Below are 27,118 nucleotides of genomic sequence, written 5' to 3' on the forward strand. Positions count from 1 at the left end.
ATTTATAGATTCAATGCCATCCCCATCAAGCTACCAATGAGTTTCTTCACCGAATTGGAAAAAACTGCTTTAAAGTTCATATGGAACCAAAAAAGAGCCCGTATTGCCAAGACAATCCTAAGTCAAAAGGACAAAGCAGGAGGCGTCATGCTACCTGACTTCAAACTATACTACAAGGCTACAGTAACCAAAACAGCATGGTACTGGTACCAAAACAGAGATATAGACCAATGGAACAGAACGGAGCCTTCAGAAATAACGCCACACATCTACAACCATCTGATATTTGACAAACCTGAGAAAAACAAGAAATGGGGAAAGGATTCCCTATTTAATAAATGGTGCTGGGAAAATTGGCTAGCCATAAGTCGAAAGCTGAAACTGGATCCTTTCCTTACTCCTTATACGAAGATTAATTCAAGATGGATTAGAGACTTAAATGTTAGACCTAATACCATAAAAACCCTAGAAGAAAATCTAGGTAGTACCATTCAGGACATAGGCACGGGCAAGGACTTCATGTCTAAAACACCAAAAGCAACGGCAGCAAAAGCCAAAATTGACAAATGGGATCTCATTAAACTAAAGAGCTTCTGCACAGCAAAAGAAACTACCATCAGAGTGAACAGGCAACCTACAGAATGGGAGAAAATTTTTGCAATCTACTCATCTGACAAAGGGCTCATTTCCAGAATCTACAAAGAACTCAAACAAATATACAAGAAAAAAACAAACAACCCCATCCAAAAGTGGGGAAAGGATATGAACAGACATTTCTCAAAAGAAGACATTCATACAGCCAACAGACACATGAAAAAATGCTCATCATCACTGGCCATCAGAGAAATGCAAATCAAAACCACAATGAGATACCATCTCACACCAGTTAGAATGGCAATCATTAAAAAATCAGGAAACAACAGGTGTTGGAGAGGATGTGGAGAAATAGGAACACTTTTACACTGTTGGTGGGATTGTAAACTAGTTCAACCATTATGGAAAACAGTATGGCGATTCCTCAAGGACCTAGAACTAGATGTACCATATGACCCAGCCATCCCACTACTGGGTATATACCCAAAGGATTATAAATTATGCTACTACAAAGACACATGCACACGTATGTTTATTGCGGCACTATTCACAATAGCAAAGACTTGGAATCAACCCAAATGTCCATCAGTGACAGACTGGATTAAGAAAATGTGGCACATATACACCATGGAATACTATGCAGCCATAAAAAAGGATGAGTTTGCGTCCTTTGTAGAGACATGGATGCAGCTGGAAACCATCATTCTTAGCAAATTATCACAAGAAGAGAAAACCAAACACCGCATGTTCTCACTCATAGGTGGGAACTGAACAATGAGCTCACTTGGACTCGGGAAGGGGAACATCACACACTGGGGCCTATCATGGGGAGGGGGGAGGGGGGAGGGATTGCATTGGGGAGTTATACCTGATATAAATGATGAATTGATGGGTGCTGACGAGTTGATGGGTGCAGCACACCAACATGGCACATGTATACATATGTAACCTGCACGTTATGCACATGTACCCTAGAACTTAAAGTATAATAAAAAAAAAAAAAAAAAAAAAAGGCCTGACACCCACTTATTCAATCTCTCTCTTTTACTCCTCATAGCTTTCCTGTGGAATTGATGTTCCCAAAAGGAACCCTAGAACTCAGATTTACACAATAATTATACACAGTTAGATACTGCCTGATTACAACAAGGTTGCTTTCAGAATTCAAGAGTTTATAATCAGTGCTAGTTCCACTGTTCCTTCCCTGCAGGTAGGAGGAGATAACAGTCTCCTCTACTTCCCCATCCATCTCTCTCTCTCTGTTTCTCCCTCTCTCTCATATACATACACACATATATATATATACACACAAATACATGCACACATATGCATGCACACATATTTATGTGTCTATTTACCTTTTTCAAACATGTTATAAATAAAGAGGAAGATGATCAGAGCTAGATACAAGTTACAAAGATTACCTAACAAATCAAATTTCTCCCCTTCCTCAGTCAGTTGTACATAACAATACATGCAACAATAACACCAGGTACCAATCGTTGAAGGCTAGCAATGTATCAGGCACTATTGTAAGGGGAAGTAGTGCATATCTCAATTTTACTGACCAGGAAACTGAACCAAGAGGTGAAGCCACTGGGCAAACCACTGCCAGCCATGGGCAGTTCCTTCCCTAAGCAGTCTAAATGCAGACTCTTCAATCTTCACATTAAGTGACTCTTTAAGTATTAGGAGCATTGGCTGGGCTCATACATAAGGGACAGATGCCTGTCATAAGAGTCTGTGGGAATGTAGTCCATGGCAGAGCTGTGAGTGAGGCACACAGGTCCTTTCCTGAGGGCCATGCCCAGGTGTGTCCCCAGAATGAAATGCAACCACTACATGCACATTTCTGTTATTCCTGTTCAGCTCTTGGGCTGAGCTCTTCCTTAGGAGTTTCTTCATTGGCTGTACTATGTTGAAAGGAAGACCCTGGGAGTCTGATTTTCCCTTTACAAGGTCAAATTTCAACTGAGATTTATTTTGCAGTGAAAAATTATAATCAGATACAATCAAATGACTTGAAAAACATATTCTTTTAAAATTCCAGCAGCACATATAATATATTCCAATTATTATTATTATTATTATTGTTATTTGAGATGGAGTTTTGCTCGTCACCCAGGCTGGAGTGCAGTGGTGTGATCTCGGCTCACTGCAACCTCTGCCTCCTGGGTTCAAGTGATTCTCCTGCCTCAGCCTCCCTAGTAGCTGGGATTACAGGCATCCGCCAGCATGCTTGGCTATTTTTTGTAATTTTAGTAGAGATGGGGTTTCACCACATTGGCCAGGATGGTCTTCAACTCCTGACCTTAGGTGATCCACCTGCCTCGGCCTCCCAAAGTGCTGGGAGTACAGGCATGAGCCAATGCACAACATATTCCAATTACTACCAAGCATTCACACTTGCTCTTCTTAGAAGCATGGTATTCCTTAGACTCTTCAATTTAATGCCTTGGCTCCAAGGACACCAAATGGAGCCCACCAATGCTGCCACGTGTGAAGCAAGGGCTGCAGCAGCAGCAAGGCCAGTCGAGCCCCTAAATACAACTGCACACAGTGAAGATGCCACTGAACCAGGAGAGTTTTTAGCTGTGGCCAGCCCAATATGGCTCTCTCCTCGGACAGGTGGCAGAGCTCTTGAGGAAATGGTGTTTGCCTCCAGCTTGTCAATGTGTGAACCCAGGCATCCCTAGCCAAAGGAGTCTAGATGATTTTGATCTTCGTAGGGTGCAGAGAAAGGAGAAATAGCTAAGAAAACTAGAACACAGTGATGTAGACCTTACACACTTGGGTCTTCCCAGGTGATGAAGGGTCTTGAGGCTGTTCCCAAACAGTGTTTAGTGAATACCCAAATAACAGAGGGGTGGCAACAGAAGACACTACTTTGGCCAAGTTGATAAACCATGAGCAATCCTCATTCTCCTGATGACTGGGACTACAGCAGAGACTTTCTGCAAGCTGAAGGTGTCTGGGGCTATCAGGGACAGCTTCACAACCTGTCCAACTCCACTCCCAGCCTAGAGGCCTGGCCTTGCCAGCCAGCCAGAAGGTGACTTCTGCTTTGCCTGAGCCCCTAAGGCCTGGCATTCAGAGGGGATGGAGAGGGCTCATGTCACAGCCAGGTCCTACATCTTCATCGTTTGCCATGTAAGCTGAACACGGGTTCTGGGAGTACAAATGGGCAGCTCAGGATGAGTTTTGGAAACCAGGTATGGGGGTCATCCAGGGTAGGGCCAGGAGGTTGGGCTCGGGGACCAGGCACAGGGCACAAGGAATGGTGGTCATGCCTTCTCTGGGCAGCCTCCTCTTGATCAAGGTTGGGTATGTGTTTCAGGGGCACAATGAAAGAGGAGCTTGAGGTGCCAACTAGGGACACTCTGCCAGGCTTTTCCTCACACTGCCTGTCAGAAAACCTCCTCTTTGCTATCGTTTCTCTCGATCTCCAGAGTCTGAACATGGATGCTGCTGTTTAGTGTTCTGATAGGGTTCTTCTGTGCAGGTAGCCAAGGTGAGGGCCACACCCCTGTGAACAGTGGTGGTTTCTGCGCTCTCACCTTGAGTTCACCTTGAGTCTGGGCTGTCAGTCCCGAGGCATGGGTCCTCACTGTAGAGATCGTGACCACCCGACCGGTCTGCTCCATCAGGCCACACCTGAGTTCTGCTGCCGGGGCAGCCCCCGCCAGCCCTGCCTTTACCACCCCTGTGCTGCCTCAGCTTTCGACAGGGTTCACTCCAGATGTGAATGCCGAGCCTGTCCCTGGAACACACTATTTTCATCAAAAGAGGCAGATTCTCTCTTCATTCCCAACTTTATGTGTGAATCGATATTTTTCAAGCACAGGAAATACCTGAGTAGCTGCAACTATATTCCACAGTTGGCGAATAGGCAAGGAAAGTAATCTTGTTTGTCCCAAAAAGAAGTGGAACAATCGATGCAGCCTTCAGTCTTAAGAAGGGTGTAAGTCTGGGAACAGGCCACATCCAGCTTGCATATGTGTTCCGTTTTACCCTGAGTGCTTGAATTGGTTGCCAACATTGACAATTTGGGAGATGTTACATAAAAATCCAGATTTCTGGCTTCTCTTCAAAAACTGGCCACACTGGGTCTGTAACCCACAGGGCGACAGTTGGACAGAGGGAGCAGGGCTGCTCTCTTTAGAGAAAGCATGTGTTTTCCACACTGCCTGTGGTCTCTCATCTGCTGAGCCTCCCTCAACTTTGCCTAACCACTGCCTTGCCTCTAAGGCATCCATATTTGCAACCCTTGCATTGCATGGGAGGCACTGCTTTGAAGTAATCCTGAAATTTATTGAAAATCATATATTTGGGAAAAAATGTGATATACCATGCTGAAATCTCTGAATATGTCTAATTTGTCAGTTGAGATAATTCCTGTAAAAAAACCCAAAAAACCTCAAACTGGTGCCCAAAAACACTAGATTCATTCTATGAAATCCCCCCTACCCTCCAAAAACAAAAAACAAAAAGCAAAAATTCTATAGTCATTCCATGCAAGGGCAGAGTCAATCCCAACTCTTGGGCAAATAACCCAGCATCACAGGCAGGGCTAAGGGGCTCAGAGAGCATCTTCATCCTCATCTGACTGATGAGCTGACCACAACCCGGTGAAGGAAAGTGATTGTCCAGGGCAATTCATGGCGCCCCCATTTCCTAAACTAAGGGCAGTAGTTCTGACAATGGGTACTACTTATTATATATGCGACGTGCATGGTATCATCTGTGCTGGGCTTTTCACAGGCTCATGACAACTCTGATAGATAGGTGGCATATCCGCACTGTGTATGATCAAAAGGTAATGCTTGGCAAAATTAAGTGGACTCTTAAAGGCCAAACAGCTAGTTAGTGGTGGTGAGATTCCATTGTAGGTCTATCCGATTGCCAAACTCCCTCCCTCCCCACCACAGTACTCTCAAATTCAGTGGCACCCCAGAGATGAGGGCAGGAAAACATGCCGTGTTCCCTGTTTGCATAAAGCATCAGGTTCCAAAGACTCAATGATTATCCTGGCTGTGGCCATAGTCAATATTAACCCTCATTATTTGGATAGAAATCAGCAAGATTTTATATCAACGGTCAGCACCAGCAAAGCAAACAATGAGTCCTATGCGCAGCATCCCTCGGGGTGCAGAGTAACGCATGTCTGATTAGTTTCAGATGTGGAATGCAAACCTGTGCAATCCCCACGCACACTGCAGAAAAGACGTGGAGATTACAGTAGAAAGTGATTTTTCTTTATGTTAAATGTCTAAAAGGAAAATGCCATAATTTTCCTCTGTTCTCACAGATGTAAACAACACAGGCCAACCTCAGCAAAAGGCATCTCGTGTGGGGTAGGCAGGAAGGAACCAATTGCTGCCTTCAAATTTCCTTTCTGATGAAATATAAACTTGGTCTTGGAGTCACCCTTTTAATTGAAGAGCTATACTTTAATGTTATTAGGGAGTGTGTATAACAACATGGGGAACTGGTCATGACAAACTGTTAGGTACAAAGATATATAAAGTATTATTGATAAGACAATTACACTAACCAGATACAGATTTGTGTGTTCATACGAATAGGATTGGAACAAAACGTGAAAAACATATTATAAAAGCCTTCATTCATTTTGGTGACTGGCTTATGAACTACTTCTTTAAATCATTTTACCTTCTTTCCTTTTTTTTTTCTTTTTCTGGGATGGAGTCTCACTCTGTCACCCAGATAGGAGTGCAATGGTGCGATCTTGGCTCACCGCAACCTCTGCCTCTAGAGTTCAAGTGATTATCTTGCCTCAGCCTCCTGAGTAGCTGGGACTACAGGCAAGTGCCACCACACCCAGCAAATTTTTGTATTTTTAGTAGAGATGGGGTTTCACCATGTTGGCCAGGTGGGTCTTGAACTCCTGACCTCAGGTGATCCACCCACCTTAGCCTCCCAAAGTGCTGGGATTATAGGCTTGAGCCACTGCATCCAGCCCATTTTACCTTATTTCTGTTAACATTTCCATAGTATTTATTTGATGAGTTCTTGAAGTTATCTAAAAGATGAAAAACATTGGCAGGCTGAAGAGAATCAACATGCCTTTCTATATAAGAATAAAGAAAGGAATCCTGACAGTGTGATGTTGGTACAGAGATGGACAAATACACCAGTGCTACGGAAAGAGCGCTGGAACAGAACAACGTGCACATGGACACTTGATGTCTGACCACAGTGGGGATAGGGATCAGTGGGAAAAAATAGATCCTTCTTCACATCACACCCCAAAATAAACCCCAGGTATAGGAGAGCCCAAATGTAAAAATGCAGTTTTACAAGAAATTCAGACTATCTTTAGTCTTTTAGGGTACAGGAAGGATCTCTTAAATAGGCAAAGATTATTTATCTCAGATTTCTGAGAGAAAAAGGAAAAACGAATACTAAAATGTGAAGACAATCATTGTATAAGAAAAGAAAACAGTTAGGTTGGAGCCACAGACTTAGAAATGTTCCATGTGCAAATAACTGACAAAGGAGAATTTAATAACCAAAAAAAGTAAACATAACAATTTTTAATTTAATTCAATTTTGTTTGAAACAGAGTCTTGCTCTACTGCCTAGGCTGGAGTGCAGTGGTACAATCTCAACTCACTGCCACCTTCACGACCTGGGCTCAAGTGATCCTCCCATCTCAGTCTCCAGAGTAGCTGGGACTACAGGCACGTGCTACCACGCTCAGCTAAGTTTTAAATTTTTTTTGTAGAGAAAAGGTCTCACTATATTGCCCATGCTGGTCTTGAACTCCTGGGCTCAAGCAATCCTCCTGTTTCAGCCTCTCAAAATGCTGGGATTATGGGCATGAGCCACCATGCCAGGCCAGATGTAGCATGTTTTTTAAAAGGGCAAAGGCTATGAAAAGGCAATTAATACAAGACCCAAATTGCTAATGAACAAATGACAAGATGCTCATCCTTCCTAATCAGAGAACTGTAAATGAAAGCTACATGAGAAGCCATCTGACGCCTACACGTTGGCAAAGCTCAAGATGTCTACTGATGTTAAATACTGGCATCGGTGTGCAACAAGGGGACCTTGCAGACACTGGGGGGCCTGCCAATTGCATGGGCATTTCAGGTGGGATAAAGCTGAAGATGAGTCTCTTTCCTGTCAGTTTCCTCTTCTAGAAAAGTCTCTACATGTAAATAGAGACATATGTTTCTTGTTCATCGTTTCCAGCCCTGAAAAACTAGAACAATCCAAGTGCTCATTATCAGGAAAATGGGTAAATAAATGAATAAACAACACAGATATCATCATGGATAAATCTTACAAACACCATGTTGAGTAGAAAAATATACTTAAGGGTATGGTGCCAAAGCAAGCAAGTCACTCTTACACAGTCTTTGTAAGTTACTGCAGATGTACAGACAGCACAGAGACATGCCTGAGAATAGCTGCCGTGAATCAGGGTCGGGGCCCTGGTGCAGAGCAGATTGTGATAGCACGTGTTGGATCCCGTGACAAAAGACACTCTTTAGAGACACAGATGTGGCTGTGACTTCCGTCCCCACCCGTCCTTCCCATGACTCACCTCAGATGTGAGTTCTCAAAGCCATTCTTCTCCCACAAGGGGCTCTTCTGGGGACCCAGGTCTGGGGTTCCAGCGAGGTCCTGGTCACTGCAGTCTTCCTGGTCTGTGGCCCACTTGTCTTTGTATTTCATGCTGTCCTGCTGTGAGTCCAGAGAGACGATGTCTGAGGGGGAACTCATCACTCCCGAGTCCTCGGTCGTGTCCTCTGACGCAAAACAGCTGCCAACTGACACGGTCTCCTCCGCCTCTGACAGCACCTGTGGGACTCCATCCGGGCTGCAGTGGCTGCCAGACCCCAGGGGCAGGCTTACTGGACAAGACACGGTAAGGACAGGTCAGCCCAAACTACGCCGGGGTCCATACTGCCTAACAAGTATGACATCAGTGTGTTGGCCCCACTCTAAAATTTCGGATTCAGGGTGCTCAAAATAAAGGAAGACTCTCATTCAAATGCTGCTGAATACTCCTGAAACATTTTAACTCAGAGGGAGTCATTTGTATAAGACTGAGAGCAAAATTTTCCCTTAAAAATCAGTATTTGATTAATTAGCTTTTTACATTGGTCTCCTCTCTATGGCTATGGGCGAGCACATTTAAAAATTCAAACTAATGACATGTTGAATACAATTGTTTCTAGTCTGACCTTTGGTTTAATGGAACTTGTTTAATGTGAGATCTTTAGACAAACATTAACAACAATTAGAGTTTTTGGAAATATAAATAAGCAGACATAAATATCAGTTTGAAAACATCTCACGTGTATTTCATATTTGAAATCTGGCCTAGAAGATTCATGGCCCTACTCCCCAGCTTTTGGCTCTCCCTTAATTTTTACATGTGAGGCCAGTTTCTGTGGTTGCGGTTACCTGGCTCCTATGCACTAAATGTGATTTGCTGCAGCAGTTTGGTGAGATGCACAGAGCGGCAACTTGCTCTCCATGCCAAGTTCTGTCAAGCACTAATACTAATGATGGGTAGCTATTCGTAGATAGCCACACATTAAGTGTAAGTAATGGGAGGTCATTATTTTTCTCTTCCTGAGCTTCTAGATTCCCTAAAATCACAGAAGGCTCTATGCATAGAGATGAAATTTGAAGGACAAAAACACACAACTCTAGCTTGATGTATATTAGAGTTGTTACTGTTTTTTTAATAAAAACAGATTTTAAACTTCAAGACACTTCAGGATATATGATCTAAGCACTATTTATGACAGTCCAGGAAACAAGGACTGTGTTTTGTTGCAGTCCCAGTGTATTTTGTTTTAAAGTCAATCTTCCCCTAAATAGTCACTGGATGCCCAAAGTGAATTAAGACTCCTCTAGGAATGCTCACTCCACAAAATCATGCACTGAGAGTGAAGTGACATCACAACTGCACTCAACAGCACCAATATTTTAACTAGACAGGAGACTAACAACTTATCATCAACAAAACCAAAATAAAATCCCATCAGGTGTTGGTTTGAGATTCCAAACAATAAAACAAATGAAAGAACAAAAGTTTAAAAGAATATACATTTCACTAAAGAGCTCCAAAGTAAAGAATAGAATGAGAGAAAAAAAAAAAAAAAAAAAGAATAGTTTAGAGCAGCGCAAACGCACGAGGAGATATGCTGAATGCAGTGATGCTGGTCTGCTGCGACCTCGCTCTTCTAGTTCTCTCCCCAGCTTTTGTGGCCAGACTCTTAATTCAAGACAAATACTGAGAAGAAATGTCCCAGTAGCTCCCTGTTTCCCCTCACTCCTCTCTTGCCTTCCCTTTTGCCGCCATCACTGAACAATAAAACCAGCACGTTTTTTCTGTCTATGTTGTATATTAAAAGTATGACAAGAACAAAACTCTCAATCACAGAGGCCTGGATTCACACCCTAACAGAGTAAGGTAATGCTGCTGCCCACAGGGTCCCTACTGCTGAGTGGGTACCTGAATGTGAAGGGCCCCATGACAGGGCCTGGGGACACAGATTCCAATCCAAACATGTGGGCTCTCTGGCACTCACAGCTTCTGAAGGGACAGACACGTACACAAAGAATGACAATGCTGTATGGTCACACCAACTCTCGGTGTGCTCCCATAGGCAGAGTGTGGCACGCCAGACTGAGCGACGTGGTGGCACACAGTAGGGGCCACACAAATGCTGGTTTAGCCTGGCTTACCCTCTTCCCTCTCCAGGGATTATCACTCAGGTGTGAAGTGGCCTGAACAAATGTGCCCCTGCTAGCCCTCTGCTGCCAGGCCCCTTGGAGGGGGCCCTCAGAGCACCTGGTACATGCTCTCTGGAGGCACAGAACACATTGCGGGGCAGAGGGACTCTAACCCGCCTCCACCCCTTCTCTAGCCAGTTATAAAGATCAGGAATGCTTGTCCGGTCATACATATATATTCCTCAGAAGTTTTGAGGCAAAAGAAAAAAAAAGTTGAGAGCCTGTGGTCTAAATTAAGCCACCTGCAAAGCCTTAAATCAACCTGGAGTGAGAGGTCACATATTTGGTGCACACATGTGTTAAACCATTTACAAAATGACTAATGCGAGTGCTATTACCAGAGCTCCCCTTTTGCCCAGGCCAACTCTCCTGCTCTCCATGTGGATAATCTTCCCATGGCCTGTGTGGCCTGGCCACAGCCCTGTGACACCATTCATGCCATTGGTGCAGAAGCAGGTAGGGGGGCTCTGCTCTCAGGAGGTTTACCTGCGTCTAGGGAGAAGAGTGGCACAGGAATTGAAAAGACAACTGTCTAAATGCTGGGAGGAGAGGGAACATGGGTGCAAGGCCTTCTGCCAAAGGGGTGGGACCTGACCAGGCAGACCTCCCCACAGTGATGCTGGCACCTGCTCGGAGTATAGGGTGGGGCAGGCTGCGGCCAAGGGGGAGCACCTGCAAAGGCTTTGAGGAGGGTGATGGTGGCTGCGTGGGGAACTTCCTGGAGAAGCTTCCTGGTGAGCTGTCAGAAAGAGCACAGATCTGAAGAGAAGGGGAGATATTTCTGTGAAGCCCCAACCTGGGTTGGCGTGAGTTTTCAGGCAATTTCTGATCACTCCTTTCTGAGGTCTGCTCTGTCCTGGGCATCTTTTGTTTGGAATCAGACACGCCCATCTCACTCATCCTGCCCCCACCCCACATCTCTTTTCTTCCTTTGGCTGGTTCCGATGATTAACCCCATTAACTGTAACATGTTTTGACAATTTCTGAATGAGATAATGGTGCAGGAGCCTTTTTTATTTTTTTTTCTTCATCAATGCTAAACGGAAACTCAGAACATAAAAGGAAAACGTGGAGCTGCTTGGGCTGCATCGAGGTTGGGGGCCCAGGTCCTGTCCTCCAGATCCTGTGTGTGTCCCATTTCCCACCCTCTCTCCAGTCCCTGAGGGGCTTGCCTAGAGCCAGCGGTCCAGGGACCCCAGCCTGAAACCCAGGGGCAGCAGGAGGAGGGCTGAATTAAGAGCTCAAATTGCGCTCTGAACAATCCCCTTTCCCCTCTCTGTAAAATAAGCAGTTGGTTCTGATGGGCTCTAAAATCCCTTCTAGAGTAGAACTGCAGTCTTTGAAATGCCAAATCAAAATATAGGATGTAAACACCCATTTTTACAACTGACCAGTGACTAATTAGGAATCTTTAAAAGGAATACAACATTGGCTTTGTCCTTTCTGCTATATTCTGTCATCCCTGAGAGGGTAAGTCATTATTTTTGAGTTAATTAATGCACTGGCAGCTTTGCTATTCTCTTAAGGCATGAACAACCTTTTTTAACTAAAAAGTTATTACTGCAGGATTTTTGCAAATGTGAAAAAACACACTTACTTTGTCTTTAGCAGAAGCCTAATATAAATTCATGATTTAATTCTCTTCTAAATGAATAGCCACAGAGTCTAAGTAAGGAATATTAACCCTTCTATTGTCTTCCACCTAAATTATACAATCAGAGGCCATTACATATCTCTGAATGAGCTTTGGTAAATTCTTCAGCTCAAGCATAAAGAAGAAAATGCTAACTTAGGGCTAGTAGTTCCTCAAGTTGAACACAATTATTCTCAGTTCGGTACTAGTTTTTCTTCTACAGAGTCAGCAAAGATAATTCCATCACTAAATCTAAGTATCTTCCAAGTAATTTTGGAATGGATTCGTTTTTATTGTTTCATTAAATGCAAATTAAAGATCTTGTGTCCTATGATATTGCTTTTTTGTGGTTCATTAAGAAAGAAGATTTCTCAAGAGCCAGTTTCACCAAATGTATATGGCCCAGAGAAAATGTTTCAAAGAAAGAAAAGCTACCTCGCCACCTCACACCACTGCCTGTGGGTTCCACAGCCACTCACAACCAATAAGCAATGCTGCACTTCATCTTAACCTGTGCTTTGTTCTCCATGTTTTAGGCACTTGGAAGAAAGGGAAAAATAACATGAAGTGCTTCTGAACTAGTGATACAAACAGACGTAAAGCATTTCAATAATTTGGGTGGGGGGGCGCGTGCAGTGAGTGGCTCATACCTGTAATCCCAGCATTTTGGGAGGCTGAGGTGGGCAGATTACTGAGGCCAGGAGTTTGAGACCAGCCTGGCCAACATGGCAAAACCCCATCTCTACTAAAAATACAAAAATTAGACAGGTGTGGTGGTGGGCACCTGTAGTCCCAGCTACTCAGGAGGTTGAGGCAGAGAATTGCTTGAAGCTGGGAGGCGGAGGCTGCAGTGAGCCGAGATCTCACCACTGAATTCCAGCCTGGGCGACAGAGCAAGACTCCATCTTAAAAATAAATAAATAAATGGAAAATTTTTTTTGCACATCCCTCCAAATAATTTTGAACAATCATGCATCTCCTTCCATTTTTCACTGATATCTGAAAATTTCCATCACGAGTTCAGTTGGTTGCAAGAGATGTACATTTTAATTGTGTTATAAGTATTAATATTTTACAAATAAATATTTTGCCATTTAAAAATATAAACAAACGAATCTGGATATCATAGTATTTTCATGCCCAGGCCCCTCCACGTAAAAATGAGTAAATGAGTTCTTCCTTTAATAGGCAGAGTTTTAGAGCATGTCTCTTCTTCCTTGAACTTATTTCCATTTCACTACCTAACAAAATCTCATCCTAATTGAATGTACTTTATGCTTGAGTTTTTTTTCATTCATCAAGTCTCTTTGTATAAAATATGTATATAAGTTAAAATGTAATTTTTATTTCCCCTAACCATAAGGCAGTTGTATTAAATTCCTTTTTATACTGTTATCCTTGTGCCAATAGAAAACAGCAAACCAAAATTACATAAATGTTCTAGAAACTTTGACATTTGTCAAGCAAAAAGGTAAAATATCATTTGGAAATGCATTTCATAAGTGAGTGAGGCTTTTCCAATTAATTCCTTAAAAATGACTGGATTACTTATTGCTAGCATGAGGCAGGGTTTGGCATAAATTCAAGTCTATTTTTCATCTTACAGATATGAGCACTAGGCAAAGCTTGTCACATACGAAGGTAAATTAAGGGACTTCTGTTATAGTTACATCATTCCATTAGGTTTCTAAAACTTTTCCTCTAACATATGTCAATAATCACTTAATTAGTCTGTCACAAAAATTATTCTTAATGATCTATAATCTGATAACTCAATTAGATCCTTTGTCAATTTGGTTGGAAAGAAAAATTGGGAAACCACCTGATATTCAAAAAGATTCACCACCAACTCATTAAAGTGATTTATCTGCTCGATCTTATACCAATATTTCCATTTGTTCTCTTGTTTGAGGTCGGGAATAAGGTTTCCCCATCTCAGGAAAGTGCATCCCAGTGAGATTCCTGATAGGTGAGGGTTATGTCTGTCTTTTATGAGGGAGAAGGCAGGTATCTGTAAAACTGGCATTGGGGAAAAAGACTTGGCATGATGCTGGTCATGGGTGAATTCTCAGGTGCATGAATTCCAGGAAAGAATACATGTGGAAGTATAACATTTGGAAGTGGATTCCCTTGGAGAGTCCTGGTGTTCTCCCAGAAGAATGTATACCCTAGTTTAAACCCACCGATGTACACGATACATTTCAGTCAATTTAAGAGTTGAGATGGTGGGATTCATGGACAATACCACAGGAATACAGAAGTGGTCGCTCATTCTAATTAGAGGAGACAGGAAAGCGACCATTGGACTGCATCTGAACACAAGCATGATTTTGGCAGGCAGAGGACAGTTGGGTCAAAAGATGGGAAAAAGCAGAGAAATGCCAGGCTGCACAGGAAACACCAAATACTGTTGAGTGGTTGGAATCCCTAGTGTCTGTGTGCACACACAGGGTGCAAATGTTCAGGAGGCATGGTTTGGAGACGCTGGGTTTAGGATTTGCCTTTGAGAGACCTTTTGCCACCAGCATTATATGGATTCTGCTCTGAGTATGCACCTCAAACTTCGTTCCCCTCTTTTTCTCTAACTGATTCCCTAGGCACAGTTTCCTCCAAGTGAAGTTTGCCTGTTCATTCCTTGTCAAAATCACAGCCTCTTTAGTTTGATGGGCACCATTTCCTAACATTTTATAGTAAGGCCCTTGTCAAAAATGCCACAGACCTGGGCTCCTCAAAGACATTCCATGATGAAGGTAATCAGTTGACTCCAGAACACTGCAATATACACATACACATTTTTATCTTTTCAAGAAGGAAAGATAATGAAGGTTTGAAAAACATTTATGGATCTAAAATTAGACCTGGATCCTCTTAAGAGTCAAGTGATGTATTCTTGGTATCAGTCAGCTCCTATTTCTTCACTATCTGAATCAAACTCTAGTCCTAGAATACTAACGTGCCTATTAGAGTCCCTGGGCAGAGAAAGTTCCAAGTTATTCCACTGTAAGACACAACTGCTGTTCTTTTAAAAACATATAATAAACAGCTGTTGTTTTTCTCTGCCCACCACTCTCACTCTGTTTGTGTTAAAAGAATTCTGCCCTCTTGCAGGTAACCAATTATCATATCTGGGTGAGACTATCTGCCCTTAACTATTCCCCTAGGACAATGTTATGTCCAAAGATGAGTATGTGTCATATGCTGGACTAATCAAAGTCCTTCTCAGCACCTTGGGTATTCAGGAAGATGGTCCAATTGGGCTGGAATAAATGGATTGGTTGTAAGTTTTGGATAAATGGCTGCCATTTTAACCAGCACAGGGAAGAACTTATCCACGGATTGGAGAAGAACATACTTCTAAGACAATGTTTCAGCTCCTGGACCCAACCATGCCCATAATAAAGATGAGTCTCTTGGAAGTGCCAATTATGTGAGCTAAAAGTCGCCACAAAACCCAATTATGCATAACTGGTCAAGACATATTTCTGAGAACTGAGGAGTCCTGTCTAATAAATGTCTAAATTTCCTTGATTTTGCACATATATCTAAGTAACATTATGATATTTCTATTATAGGAACCTTTATTTTATATTATATATTAAATTGGACAGCTACATACATGTCTTTCCCTTTCCTAGATTTATTTTCCATTGTTTCGGTTATATACTTTAGTATAATCTAACTTAGGAGGGTATACTCTCAAAGCTCTCTTGTGTCTGAAGGCTGGCTCTGTTTAATTCTCATCCTTGAATACCCGTATATGGCTAAACTAAAGGAAGGTTCAGATGAAAATCCTTCTTGAAGACTGTCTTCTCAGCTCCTCTGTTTTCTAGCATCTTGTATCACAGATGAGAAGGCATATGTTCTCATGATTTGTTTACAGCTATACATAACCCCTCTCTAGAAGCTAGTAAAATTTTATCTGTGGAGTTTTAAAATTTTTACCTGAATGTGTCTAAATGTGTACATTTCTAAAGATGTGTATTTAATCACATATCTAAAGATGTGTTTTGATGCTTATTTGTTTTTCAGTAATAGCCTGCCCTTATTTTATGTATGTGATGATCTACTGAAATTTTCTGAGGCAATGACTAAAAGTATTTAAAGTTTTGTTCTATTTCCTAACTTAACTCCACTTCCTTTGGAGTAAATTTCTCTGATCACCTTGTTGTCCTTCTCTCATGCATTAAAAACACAATTGTCTACCGAGTCGTGGCGTCTTTCCTGTGTTTAAATGGGGGTGTCAGCAATGGTATGGAGTGAATTTCTTTACCACATGCGAATATTGCTGTTTCCATACTATGGATCAGAAAGCCTATCAACAGCAGTCATGGATGCGGTGCATGAACCAGGACTGGACTAAGTGAAATTCCACAGGGACAGAGACAGATGCTTGCATGCTGGGGTGAGGATTCAATTTGGATGGGGTGGTCAGTTTTTCTCTGTAGCCACAATGCTGACTTTGGCTGATGGTGCTGAGAATCAGTTCAGCTACCCTGAAACTGAAGTTTCATTTTATTTTAATGTGCTTTTTTTGTTTCTAAGCAAATAGTTAAACAGGATTCCTCCTCTATGCCACTGTCATGGACTTTAGGAGTAGTCTAAAATATTACACTATTGGCTAATTTACTATCAGATAGTACAGCTCAACACTGATATTTGCAAACCAAATAATGTTAGTTGGGTTTTGACATTCTGCAGTGTTCAAATGGATAATATTTATCTACCTCCTTATTTAATCCACATGCCCCCTGCAGTGTGGATATTATTATTCCTATTTGGCAAATTATCAAAGAAACCCCAACCAACAAATTATGTCATCTCTCCCCGAGGGTGTGTGTTGCAGAAACACTCTGCTCGGCTTATAAAAGGGGCAAGTTCATTCAAACATCATAAAAAACCCACATGGTAGGCAGGAGTCAAATTAAGGTTCTTTAACCAACATGTTACATGAATCTTACTGACTATATCTGCATTTAGACTTTTCTAAGACTAAAGATTTTCTACCGTGTTCTATGTAACAAATCTTGGACCCATTTATCTGGGAATCTCAACATATTTGAAACAATTTCTTGAGGAAAAACCCTTCAGTCCTTTTTTACACATTTCTGGGGCCTTACCTTTGAGGGAAGTATGGGGCAGTGGATGGCCATCCCCGCTGGCAAGAACAAAGCTGGTGTCTTAGTTTTCATTGTCAAAATAGAAACTCTGTCTCCAGGTTGTCTAGTCTATTAAAACACATAAATTTTATTTAACCAATGCCTCAGAAAGAGAGGTTCAGGGACCTGCCAAGGTGCCAAGGGACTCAATCTCAAATTGACTATACTTGGGTCTATTATGAAGCAAAGGTGAGTCAGCCACCATCTGAGATGGGCAACCCAAGAAAAATGCCATCCCTCCTTCTGCTGCTTTCTTCCAACTTCTATCCTTTTATCATCGGAACCCTAGAGAATAAAGTCTGTGGCCTACTTTTACTTAGCTTTCCATAACACACTGTTCATCCATCACTCTGGATGTAAATTTCATATAAAAATGACCAAATTATTAAATAAATGAGTGCTGTTTGATGCAGCATCCTCTCTGATCCCTTTAGCCTTGTTTCCCAAGAAGGCAAGACTGAGTTGTGCCTTTGTGGCTGCCTTTAACTGCATTTCCTCCTCCCTCTCCCTTCCCAGCACATATATTTCTGAGCTCTCCTAGTGTTTACTTCTAGCCACTTAAGGAAAATGTAGATTTCAAAAATAGCATTAATTAATATATTTTTATTTCCAATCATTTAAAATAAAAATTATTCCTTTTTCTAGACGTTTCTAATTTGAATAATATTGACACAAAAAGCTGCCTCCAATCCCCTTTGAAATTCACTGTGATTTAACTAAGAAATAAAATAGATCTCTATGGATATAAGAGAGGAAAGGAGTCAGACTATCCTCTTGCCTGACAGGCAGATGGCATCTTCTGGGCAAGCTGTGTGCCCTGACCTGTGCTGCCCTCAGGGACCCAGGCTGACCCCGTTCAAATGGGCACTTGGAGTTCAGGGCATTTCACCCATCAGGAAGGCCTCCTCAAGCTGGCACACTGTGCAATGTAAATTCTTGATAATATAATCAATATTTAGTATGCAATAACAGAAAAGAGCATTCTTTGACAAAAGCTAAGAATCCAGATGTCTGAGCCTCACCTCTTGCATGCTGAAGAACAGACAACATTACAGGTCACTTTCTGTAACTCAGAGAAGATGTCCGGGTGCGCTGTAATGCCACCCTGTAATGCCAGTCATCCCAAGCACCCGTCCCTGTGCCTCACCTGCCCCCAAGAGGTGCCTCCCCACCTGGCACAGGGCCCCTCGGCCAGGCCCAACCAATCTTAGCTTCTCGTCTTCATGTCTCTGCTCCTCCTTCCCTTGTACTTAAAAGTGGAGGTTGGTGGTGACAGACAAAATTGTCACTGTTCCTCTGCAATGCAACATTTTATTAAGTGTCTTAAAGAAAAATTACAACATAAAAAGGGCTGGGCACAGTGGCTTACGCCTGTAATCCCAGCACTTTGGGAGGCCAAGGTGGGTGGATGACTTGAGGTCAGGATTTCGAGACCAGCCTGGCCAACATGGTGAAACCCTGTCTCTACTAAAAATACAAAAATTAGCTGGAAGTGGTGGCGTGTGCCTATAATTCCAGCTACTCGGGAGGCTGAGGCAGGAGAATCGCTTGAACCCAGGAAACAGAGGTTGCAGTGAGCTGGGATCGTGCCGCAACTGCACTCCAGCCTGGGCGACAGAGTGAGACTCTGTCTCAAACCAACAAAGAACACATAAAAAGGAAACTTTGTGCTTTTTTTTTTTTTCTTTTCACATAAATTAGAAACTTCTTTTTTGGCCAGTTCTTTTACTTCCTTATGGACGACTTCTTAAATTTTGCCATCTATAAAATCTATTGAGTTTGTGAGATTTCCACTGGGTTGGCCCCATAGTTCCGTCTTGCTGTCCAGGCCTCTTCACGCTCCTTGGGGGCGAAGGACTCTTCATGGGCCTTCCTCATATGGGTGCTGGGCTTGTTGGGAGATGGCCATGTTTCTGATGAATTGAAGCTACTGTAACATTTTTTCTCTTCTGACTGCCTGGCCTGGAGAGGAGTGACTTTCTGATGGTTTTTTTTCTCCATGGTATATCCCTGCACTGGGGACTGCTGTGGGCCCCATTCCCCTCTGCCGCTTGGCCAGGGGCCTTGTGCCTGCTCGGGACAAGGCAGGCCCCAGATGACTAAGACCAGCCCCAGCCTCCTCAGAAGCCCCCAGTATCTCAGCTCTCCCTCATGCTTCTGTTTTATGATTTCCTTCTCATTTTCTGTGCAACATAAAGCTCGGCTATGCATTTACAATGATGTCCATCACAGAAACCCAGGCTTTCAAGATGCTTGGTAGCAGAAGGGGTTTTCGGGGCACATCACCCATGATATGGCTGGAAATATAAGAAAATGGAACTTGCTTTTAATGTAAAATATCTGTTTCCTTTCCACAGCCTTCCTCGTTTCAGCAGAGGTTGTCCGCTATCCAGGATCCAAACCTTTCTTCCCTGGAGCAGCCTGGAGAGTTGAGGGGACAAATGGGAAGCCAGGAGAGAGGGGGTCAAGGGCACAGGTTCAGAGAGAAGAGGACTTGCAGCTATGACCCCAGGGTTGGCTACTGCACCCATCTCCAGCTGGAGTTCTCAGAACATGTCCTTCTCTTTCCTCTTGAAAGTCCTCATCTTCCTGCAAGGATGGCTCAGGCCCTCCCTCCTCCATGAAGTTAGCATCTCCAGGGGCCCCAGCCCGCATCCTTCTTGGACTTGCAATGCCCATGCCACTGTCACTCTTTTCTGTTGCACTAATAGCGTGTCCTTCCAGCTCGGCGCTCAGCCCCTCAAGGGCTGCAGGAAACTCAAACTCATCTCTTAATGTCCTCATCCACAAGGCCGAATTCCTCTCTCTAAGGACTCAGTGAAGATTAAACGAGACAGCACTTATGAAGGAGCTAGCAGGGCACAGGGTCAATGCTCAGTAATGGTAGCTAAAATTATCACAGATGCTGGGCCTAGCTGCCTGGCTGGCCATAAACATCCTAAGTTCTCTGAGAAGGTGATGGTCTAATACTTGGCCCGTGTCAGAATCCCCTGGAGGGCTTGTTAAAATAGAGATTGTCCAGACCCCATACCCTCATGAGTTTCTGATTCCGTGGGGCTGGGGTGGGCCCAGGGGTGCGTGTTCCCAGGTGCTGCTGCCGGTCAGCCTGGGCCACGTGTGGGAGGGCTTCCTTCATACCTCCCCCAGGGTTCCTGGCCAGCCGGCTTTCTCCCCTTGCTGGGCTGCAGGTGAGAACCACCTACATTTAAGCTTTGTACTCCATGTAGCTTTCTGTCGTCATCTTACTGAAACCTATTCCCTGCAATAATTCAAAGACAGCTGTCTCCAACAACAGGCACTGGAGTTAATGGACAACCAGTCTCAAAAAGTCACATTCAGTCCCTGCTCTCAAAAGGCAGGAGTATTTGCCTTTTTCTAAAATTAGCAGATTCCATTTCCCATCTCAGTGCTCTTCACATGTCTTCTGTTTCATGGGAACTTGTCCCAAAATGCCCTCAACAAAGTTACAAGTGACATTTTCCTTCAGACAGAAGTGGAGCTGAAATAATTACTTGTGGAAGCTATAATAGAATAGTATCACAAAGACAGAATGAGGAAACTACTTACAAAAATAAAACACATTCCAAATGTTTGTAAACTATGTCAAAAACAAAGAGCAAAGAAACAATATGGGGGGGTGCATGATGAAGTTGGGGGCAGGAGGAAGAGCAGGGGTAGGAAAGCTGAGCAGGGTAGGGGTGGTACAGCCTGAGTGTGAGCAAATGGGATCCTGAGATGCTAGAGAAAACAGAGGAGAGGCAGCAAAGAGCCTCCATGTCCCAGGTGTAAAAGGGCTGTCAAAAGGCTAGTGAGAGGTGCCTGTAATGTCACCAGGGGAAAGGAGCCCTCACCAATGGCAGCATTGAAGCCTGAGTCTCCAAGGATCACGTGTCCGGTGTCTCTGCATCAGTGCCTCCATCTGCAACCTCGGTGCATTCGTTTCCTGGCCATTGGGTTATTTTTGCCTTATTAGTTATTTGTACCAATTGCCTGAAGTTTCGGTCAGATTAAATAGCAAAGACCGTGAAGACAACTAATTTAAACTGTTACCTGGAGTTCTGGACTAAGGAATAAAACATATCTTTTAATATTGAAAAGATACTCTAATACAGGCTTGTTCCAAGATGAGTTCTCTTCTGAGTATTTTTAGAAATCACACAACGCCTGTTCGCTCTTGATTTCTTTCTCACTCATAGGTGGGAACTGAACAATGAGTTCACTTGGACTCGGGAAGGGGAACATCACACACTGGGGCCTATCATGGGGAGGGGGGAGGGGGGAGGGATTGCATTCAGAGTTATACCTGATATAAATGATGAATTGATGGGTGCTGACGAGTTGATGGGTGCAGCACACCAACATGGCACAAGTATACATATGTAACAAACCTGCACGTTATGCACATGTACCCTAGAACTTAAAGTATAATAATAAAAAAAAAAGATGTAATCCAGATTGTTTAGTATTCAACTGCTTGTGTATTAAGAACTTGAGAAGGTGTTTATTTGTGACTTTGTTTTCTCAGCCTCTGTGTATAGAGGCATACGCCATATGTATTCTTGTATCTTATTACATAAGAAATCCTACAGATCATAATGATGTTTCATGTAGATAAATTCAGTGTGTTGTATTGAAATAAATCTCTAAAAGTTAAAAAAAAAAAAAAAAAAGAAATCACACAACGCTAACATACCATTAAAAGTGAGTGGAGAAAAGCGAAATGACCAATAACTATGCCTGTATACAGTGCTCTCCCAACACACACACACACACACACACACAGCAAAAACCATCATAGTAGTTCCCACCTTGTTGGAGGTGTTGCTTTCTGCAGTTTGTTACCTGTGATCAACCAAGGTCTGAAGATATTAAATGAACAATTCCAGAAACAAACTCTTGGTTAGTTTTGAATCGTTGTGTCCTTCTGAGCAGCCTGGTGAAATCTGCCATCCTGTGCTGTCCCGCCACGGACGGGAATCCTCCCTTTGTCCAGCAGATCCACACTGTCTCCTCCCCTGCCTTGTGAGTCACTGAGCAGTGGTCGTGGTTCTCAGATGGACTGTCTCAGTGTTGCAGAGATTGTATTCAGGGGCCCTTATCATACTTAATAATGGCCCCAAAGCACAAGAGTACTGCTGTTGGCATATTGTTATAATTGTCCTATTTCATTGCTAGTCATTGTTGCTCACTGTGCCTAATGTAGATATTAAACTTTATCACAGGTATGTATGCATAGGAAAAAAACAGTGCATATATATATATATATACACACACACACACATATATATGTGAATGTATGTATATGTATATATGTGTATACACACAAACACACACATGTATATATATGTGAGTGTATGTGTATATATATGTATATATGTGTATACACACACACACACACATACACACACACATATATTCAGTGCTGAGGTTTTAGGCATCCACGGAGGGTCTTGAAACATATCCCCCCGTGAATAAGCGGGGGACTACTATACCTAAAAGGTACTCAAATACAGTAGAGTAGTCAGCATAAAAGCAATGAAAAGTAACACGATGACTTTCCCCTACAGCTCCCCTCCCGTAGTGTAGCCTGCCTTGGCAATGTGCATTGGCTTGTAACAGTGATAAGATCAGCATCAGGGCCCATCATTTTGGGAAACTTGTATAGAATTGTTTCTAGCCTTATCCAAAGTCAACAGACTACACAGCCAGCAAATTAAATGTTTCACACACAAACCACCTAACTCACAATTATGGTGGCCCAAAATAACTCAGCTTTATTGGCCAGAAAACACTCACCTCAGCAAAACCCACCAACACTCAAAATAACCTACATGAGATGCTGGGGCTCCAGCCTTAGGGTTTCAGGGTCTGTCCCAGGGACTGGAAGTTGGGTGCTGCCCCCTTGCGAGGCAGGGACCCCATTTTCCCCTCCATGTCCTGAAAGGATAGACAGCCACACCCCACCTCTTCCACTCCTCTTATTACAGATACCCTCCTACAACCACATTCTACCAGGGTTTTTAAATTAGGATTATTTTGGTTTTTAAAATGAAGTTTGTTTTCTTTTTCTTTCATATAGAAAGTAAAGGAAAACACAAACATTTGGAAAGAAAATAATCACTTATCCCCAAGATAACCATGGTTTATATTAGGTTGTTTTTTTTGGTAGTCTTTTTTTTTAAGAAGCTTTTTGGATAAATGTAACAAAATTTCTCAAATGTTTGAAGAAAATCAGATACACTGCCTTTCTATGTTTATGTATGCACTTTGTACTCAACAGATTAAAGAAACACTTTTCTCCATCTTTTGTGTCAATTTAAACAATTATGGGTACGGTGACTCGCATCTGTAATCCCAGCACTTTGTGAGGCTGAGGTGGGAGGATCAAATTATCCAGGCATGGCAGAGCATTCCTGTAGTCCTAGCTACTTGGGAGGCTGAGGCAGGAGGATTGCTTGAGCCTGGGAAATCGAGGCTACAGTGAGCTACGATTGCACGAATGCACTCCAACCTTGGTGACAGAGCGAGACCCTGTCTCAAAACAAATAAACAACAACAAAAACAACAATACCACCCCCCAAAACAATTACATAACACTGTATGGATTCGACTGTGGTCTCCAGCAAATCAGTGCTTACAGGCTATGGCTTCTCATCTGTAAAAGGGGGATAAGAATAACAGTATTCATTCACTCAGGAGCTTCACGGAGAGGCGTGATGAGGCAGGGAAAGCCTGACACAGCCTGGACAGCCGGAGCCTGTGAGTGTGGGCTGTTAGAATGAGTCTGATTGCTGTGATTCCCATCTGTTTTCAGCCTACAGGCTGATACGGCAGGTCCTCCAACATCTTTCATTCAACATCATCTTATTATCCCAGGCTGGGGCCGCTGTCTGCAGACTGCACCTTCTCGGCAGGTCTGCATGGGTTTTCTCCGGCTGCACTTCTCTCCTCCCATGTCCCCACGTTGAGCACGTTAGGGTCACTGGGGTGTCCAAATTGTCCCCATGTGGGTGAGTACAAGTACACCTGCAATGGGATGGGGGCCAGTCCAGGGCTGGTTTCTACCTTAACCCCTGTGCTGCCACGGTAGGCTGCGGCCACCTGTGACCCCAAACTGGAAAAACTGGGTAAATCATCACATTACTTGCTTTAATTAATCTTTCTTAAATGTACGTACAGCTCATACTTATTTCAGTGTTTAATATTAGTAGTGTTTGGTTTTTATTTAGAAGTGCTTTGGTCTTTATTTAGAAGTTTTGTGATGTCTTGGTGACCAGAAATATGTGCTAAGAACTTAACTCGTTTTTATCAGTTGGCCTATGGTAAAATTGGTTTTGTTATCTGTTGTTCTGCATAAAGCTGCGGTTTCCAAAAACCTATCGATGGTGTTAAGCGAGGAGGACTTACTATATAATCATTCATTCGTGGCCATGATCTTTCGAAACACTGGAAATTAAAGAACAAATGTGATTATGTGGGGGCTGCAGAAACTGCAATCTTAAGGCTTTGGGGAACCTTCCCAGGAATAGGGGGGAACCTTCCCAGGAATAGGAGAGAACGGGGACGGGGTGAGGGGGCCTGAAACACATGGGTTTCTAGGAGGGAGTCGTGGGGTTGTTTGTAGATCAAACAAGCCTGGTCAGGTGGGGGTGGGTAGGAGGGTGAGGGCTGGCCCTGTTAGCATAAGCGAGTCCGAGCCAGGCAGGGAGGAGTTGGTAAGGGTACCGTCTCCCAGTTACCCCGCCACTGTTCCCTCATCCTGCTGTCTGCACTAACTCCACCCAGAAATACAGCCAAGATGATTGCCTTCTATGTGATATTCTCCAGTCCCAATGGGATCTGAAGCTTTTTCTACTTCTTAGCATTACCCACTGTGGCCTGTTTTTTGCTAACTGTTCAATCCTCATCGCACCCCTCACAGGGAGCATGTGGCCCTCCATGCCTGTGTAGGATTGAAATGGAGGCATCTGCTCCCAATTTGTCTTGAATAAACCCTCCATAGGCCCTCCCTTCATCATGGGTCCTGCCGTAAGCTCTGCCGGATGCCTCCATGTGTCGATCTGATCTCGTCTTCAGTGCACACACTTCACTCTGGCTGTCTGACAGCAGTGCCTCCTCCAGGTGTTTTCCAGCACTCCACAGGTCCCTGAGCACATGAACACCAGCCCAGATCTCACAACGAACGGTCTTAACAGGTTGCATTTTCTTCACGGTTATCAAAGCAACCTCTGCAGGAAACTACTTCTTGGGAAGCAAAGGTTCCCACTGGCTTCTCCATCAGTAGCTTACAGAATGTAAGTTCTGCCAAAGTTACTATGTGTAGCTTGATTCACAGAAGGCCTTATCCACTGTCATGGTATTCCACAGAGCATTGCTTCTGATCAAGGAACTCGCTTGATGTTCTCCACTACCTTGAAGCAGCTGGTTTGATAGAACAGTAGAGTAGACTTTTGAAAACTCAGTTACAGGGTCAGAGAGGTAGCAATACCTTGTAGGGCTGGAGCAATGTTCTCCAGAAGGTGTGTATGCTCTGAATGATGTCCAATATATGGTGCTGTTTCTCCCACAGGGTCCAGGAATCAAGAGGTTAAAAGGGGAGTGGCACCATCATTATCCCTAGTGACCTACCAGCAAAGTGTTTTCCTCATGACTTTTATGTTCTGCTGGCTGAGGGATCTTAGGTCCAGAGGAACAAATGATTCCACCAGGAGGCACAACAATGATTTCACTGAACTGGAAGTTAAGATGCCACATGGTCAGTTTGGGTTCCTCAGGCTTTTGAGTCAACGGGTGAGGAAGGGATTTATGGTGTTGGCTGGGTGACTGACCCAGACTACCCAGGGGAAAATAGACTACTGCTCTAGAATGGAGGTAAGGAACAGTATGGGATGCAGGAGATCCCTTTGGACTTCCCTTAGTAAGCCCTGTGATGAAGGTCAATGGAAACTACCCCGACCCAGTCCAGGGAGTACCACTAATGGCCCAGACCCTGCAGGAATGATGGTTTGCATCACACCACCAGGTAAAGAACCACAACCAGCTGAGGTGCTTGCTGAAGGCAAGGGGAATACAGAATGGGTAGAAGACATTATAAATATCAGCTATGATGTGACCAGTTACAGAAATGAAAACAGTAATTGTCAGTGAGTATTTCCTTCTCATTTTGTTAAGAATATGTTTGTATGTGTGTGTGTATACATATATGTATATACATAAATACCTTTGTTTCCTTTCCTCTTATCCCTTAACATGGGACATAAGCGACTTGTATAGCAGTGTCTAATTATTGATAATTTTACATCATAGTATTTTAAGTTACAGGATATCAGGAGAGAGTAAACATCAACTCAAGGACTTTACCTTCTCTTCTGGGAAGGCATGAGTGCATTTTCAGTTGTACACAGGACAGCGGTGTCATGCCAGTTGGAATTGTGACCTAGTTTTGTCTTTCTCTGGAAATTACGATTTAAAGATGTGCATATAGGTGGCAAGTTGGCAAGCGGTGAACCTGCAATGGCTAAGCAAGGGGTATTCGGATACCTGGTGAAACATTATTTCTGGGCGTGTCTGTGAGGCTGTTTACCAGAGAGATCAGCATTTGAATTGACAGACAGTAAGGAAGATGTGCCCTCATCACTGTGGGTAGGCATCCTATCTGCTGAGGGTCTGAACAGAATAAGAAGGCAGGGAAGGGTGAATGTGTTCTCTGTGTTTGAGCTGGGACACCCATCTCCTCCTGTGCTTGAGCATCAGAGCTCCTGGTTCTAGGGCCTTGAGACTTGGATATAATTTCATCACCAGCTTTCCGGGGTCTCCAGCTTACAGATGGCAAACAGTCAAACTTCTTGGTTTCTATAATTACACAAGGCCATCCCTAAAAAAAAAAAAATCTCTCCCCGCCATAGACACACACACACACACACACACACACACACACACACACACACACACA

General features: G+C 43.3%; 1 protein-coding gene across 2 annotated transcripts in view; it reads right to left on the minus strand.

Annotated features, from left to right (window-relative positions):
- Window positions 1-27,118, minus strand: part of COBL (cordon-bleu WH2 repeat protein) — a 303,066-nt gene that overhangs the window by 25,641 nt on the left and 250,307 nt on the right. For both annotated transcript variants that reach the window (XM_023232060.2, XM_023232059.2), the window contains one exon: window positions 8,171-8,480. In XM_023232060.2, coding sequence (XP_023087828.1) covers window positions 8,171-8,480 — 310 coding nt within the window. The remainder of the gene's footprint in view (window positions 1-8,170; window positions 8,481-27,118) is intronic.

Source organism: Piliocolobus tephrosceles, chromosome 8 (genome assembly GCF_002776525.5).
Source record: "Piliocolobus tephrosceles isolate RC106 chromosome 8, ASM277652v3, whole genome shotgun sequence".
In the NCBI taxonomy this organism is placed as follows: domain Eukaryota; kingdom Metazoa; phylum Chordata; class Mammalia; order Primates; family Cercopithecidae; genus Piliocolobus; species Piliocolobus tephrosceles.